Source organism: Geospiza fortis, unplaced genomic scaffold (genome assembly GCF_000277835.1).
Source record: "Geospiza fortis unplaced genomic scaffold, GeoFor_1.0 scaffold261, whole genome shotgun sequence".
Classification (NCBI taxonomy): domain Eukaryota; kingdom Metazoa; phylum Chordata; class Aves; order Passeriformes; family Thraupidae; genus Geospiza; species Geospiza fortis.
Window position 1 is genome coordinate 433,015 of NW_005054578.1, and position 2,713 is coordinate 435,727.

At 62.5% G+C, this 2,713-nt stretch overlaps 1 protein-coding gene across 1 annotated transcript in view; it reads right to left on the reverse strand.

The window, feature by feature from the left end:
* Positions 1–10: 10 nt before the first annotated feature.
* USP36 (ubiquitin specific peptidase 36) overlaps positions 11–2,713 on the reverse strand; it is an 8,996-nt gene continuing 6,293 nt past the window's right edge. Inside the window, exons 13-18 of the mRNA XM_031064277.1 lie at positions 1,905–2,405; positions 1,523–1,668; positions 1,049–1,213; positions 703–818; positions 491–623; positions 11–407 (exon numbers count right to left, since the gene is read on the reverse strand). Coding sequence (XP_030920137.1) covers positions 403–407; positions 491–623; positions 703–818; positions 1,049–1,213; positions 1,523–1,668; positions 1,905–2,405 — 1,066 coding nt within the window. The 3' untranslated portion in view covers positions 11–402. The remainder of the gene's footprint in view (positions 408–490; positions 624–702; positions 819–1,048; positions 1,214–1,522; positions 1,669–1,904; positions 2,406–2,713) is intronic.

Consider the following 2,713-nt stretch of genomic DNA (forward strand, 5'->3'; position numbering starts at 1 on the left):
GGGGGCCGACACGGGGCCAGGGGAGGCTCTCCATGCAGCTCGTGCAGGGATGGGGCGTCATGGAGTGAGGGCCGGTAACGCGGGCAACGGGAGGCACAGCAGCACGGAGCAGCAGGGACGGGCTTGAGGCACTTGCCAGGAGCCCCCGCAGGTGCGGGCTGCGGCAGGAGGGGAACAGGCACGGAGAAGATGACGAGGAGCCCGGCCGAGGCAGGCTGGAGGCAAGGCAGAGGGGGCAGGCTCCTCTGCAGCTGGAAAGCAGCTCCCCGAAGGAAAAGGCACAAGCCCAGGGCTGCGGCTGTATTCCCTCCCCTCTGTGTGTGCTCCACCGCCAGCTCCCAGGACAGTGCTGCCCTCGGTCCTTGACCCGGGACTGCTCCCTGAGCAGTGGGGATGCAGATCTCAACCTGCGAGGCAAAGAGCAGTGTCAGCCCCCAGCAGGCTGCCGCCCCCAGCCCCCAAGGGTCGCTGTGCCCCCCGGCTCACTCACCTGAGAGCCGGTGGCCCAGGCTGGCCATCTTGGCAGGATGTGACATCAACCAGAAGTTGTGTTTGTTCTGCAACTTCTGGAACGGGTTTGAGTCTCTCCTCCGCTCCTGCTTAATCTTCTTCATTTTCTTTACCTGTGCAGAGGCAGGAGAGTGCTCAGGTCAGCGTGCAGAGGCCCCAGCCTCCTCCCACCCGCCCCAGCCCAGCACCCACCTTTCCTTTGTCAAACTCCTGGTCCCACTCATCAATGACGGTCTTGCTTTGGGCCAGTGCTGTGTCCCGAATGGCATCCTGGCTCACGGCCGAAATCTCACCCTGCCAGGTCAAGACTGCAGAGCAGTGTAGTCAGCAGAAGGACCAGGCTGTGCCCCGCTGCCCCAGGCCCTGCCCCACGGATGGAGCCCCTTGCTGCCCACCTGTGCCAGCCCCATGCCCGGCTGCACCTGCCTCCTTCCAGGAGCAGCCCCTGCCTGCACTGGCTGGGGGGCTCTGCCCCCACCCCGGGCTCAGGGCAGGGGGGCTGCACGGCTGTTTGCCCACCCAGGTGAGCCAGGATTACCTTGTTTGCCGTAAGCCTTGTCCAAGGAGTTCTGGAGCAGCTTGTCCACCACGCTGGACTCGTGGCCCTCAGGGGCTGTGCCGGCCCAGCTGCTGGCCACAGGGCTCAGGGCAGCCAGGGAGGGTCTCTCATCCCCATCCTGGCTGCCACTGGCACGTGCTGCCACTGCAGAGAGAGGCAGGGTGAGGGTGAGCCAGGGGGAGCAAGGGCAGCTGCCATGTCCCTCCCCTCCAAAGTGATCTCATCCCAGGAAACACCGTTTGGACAGACAAGATCCTCATGGCTGAGGATGTCTGGGCACACAAGTGCCTGTCCTGGGGGTCAATCAAGGGGCCGGTCCCACTTCCTCCTCCAAGGCACAGGACAGTGGGACCAGCAACACTGGGGATGGCACAGCAGGGCTCCAAGGGGCTCCTGGGCAGACAAGCCGCCGGCTTGGCCCTGCCAGGCACCAGACAGGGCACAGGGTCACACCTGGGCTGGTGGCGGCGGCGGCAGGGACAGTGCTGGCAGCCAGGCCGCTGAGGCTCTCCATCCTCTTGCGTTTGCGGTGCTTGTGCTCTCCAGCCTCCACTGTGCTCTGATGTGTCCCACAGGGCTCTGGCTCAGCTGTCCTGGAGCTGGGGAAGGCAGCAGGGTCAGCTCACATCAGCCAGACCAGAGCAGGAGAGTCTGAGCTTCCCACAGAGCAACAGGGCACAGAGACAGCTGCACTGGCCCAGGAGAGGTGAACCCACCCACAGGGATCAGGCGGTCAGCTGGATGCACGCTGAGGTGCATCCCCCCTGCACAAAGATGAGAAGCCCCTGACTCAGGGAGCCTGGCCTCGGGCTCTCACATGGCCCTCGTCCCTCACCTGTCTGAAGACAGCACCCCAGAGCTGCACTCTTCTGTCTTCTTCAAAGGGCTGTCTTTGCTCCTATTCTTCTTTTTCTTCTTCTTCCTCTTGAGGGGTGAAGCTGGCTCCACGCCCAGGCCAGTACTGAGCTCTGGCACATGCTGCTTGGGCCCACTCCTCATGTCCTGACAGGCCAGACCATGGCTGAGACCCCTGTGTGCCCCCTCCTTCCCCAGGACAGACACAAAGTCCCCTGGAGAGACCATTTTCTTCTTGAGGGGCCTGGAGTCTCTATCAGTGAAGTCCTTCTGAGAGGCAATGCCTTCCTTGGGGAGCCTGGAGTCTTTGTCCTTGCAGCACTCTGGAGAAACAATCCTCTCCTTCTTGGGAGGGCTGGAGACCTCATCCACCTCCTTCACAGCCACAGCACAAGGGCTCCTGTCTGTGCTACGATGTTTCCTCTTCCTCCGCCTCTTTTTGAAGGAACCCTCTGGCTCCTCCTGGCCAGACCCCGCCTCCCTGCGGCCAGAAAGAAGGAAAGAAGGTGGTGTGAAGGGTGGGCAGTGGAACCAGGGATCAGCAGCGAGGCCAGGTGCTGAGCAGGCAAGGTGAGCACAGAGCTGAAGGCAGACTTTTCAGGACTGGGAAGGTCAAGAGCAGATGAGGACAGGCTGAAGGACAGGAAAAGAGGCTGATCCAAAAGCCTGGAGCCCCTCTCTTCCTCCCTCCCCTGAGGTGCAGGAGCACAACACCCAACTGCTGCCATCTTGTCCACAAAATGGGAATCAGGTGCTGCTCTGCAAGCACCCACAGGTCCCACAGCAGAG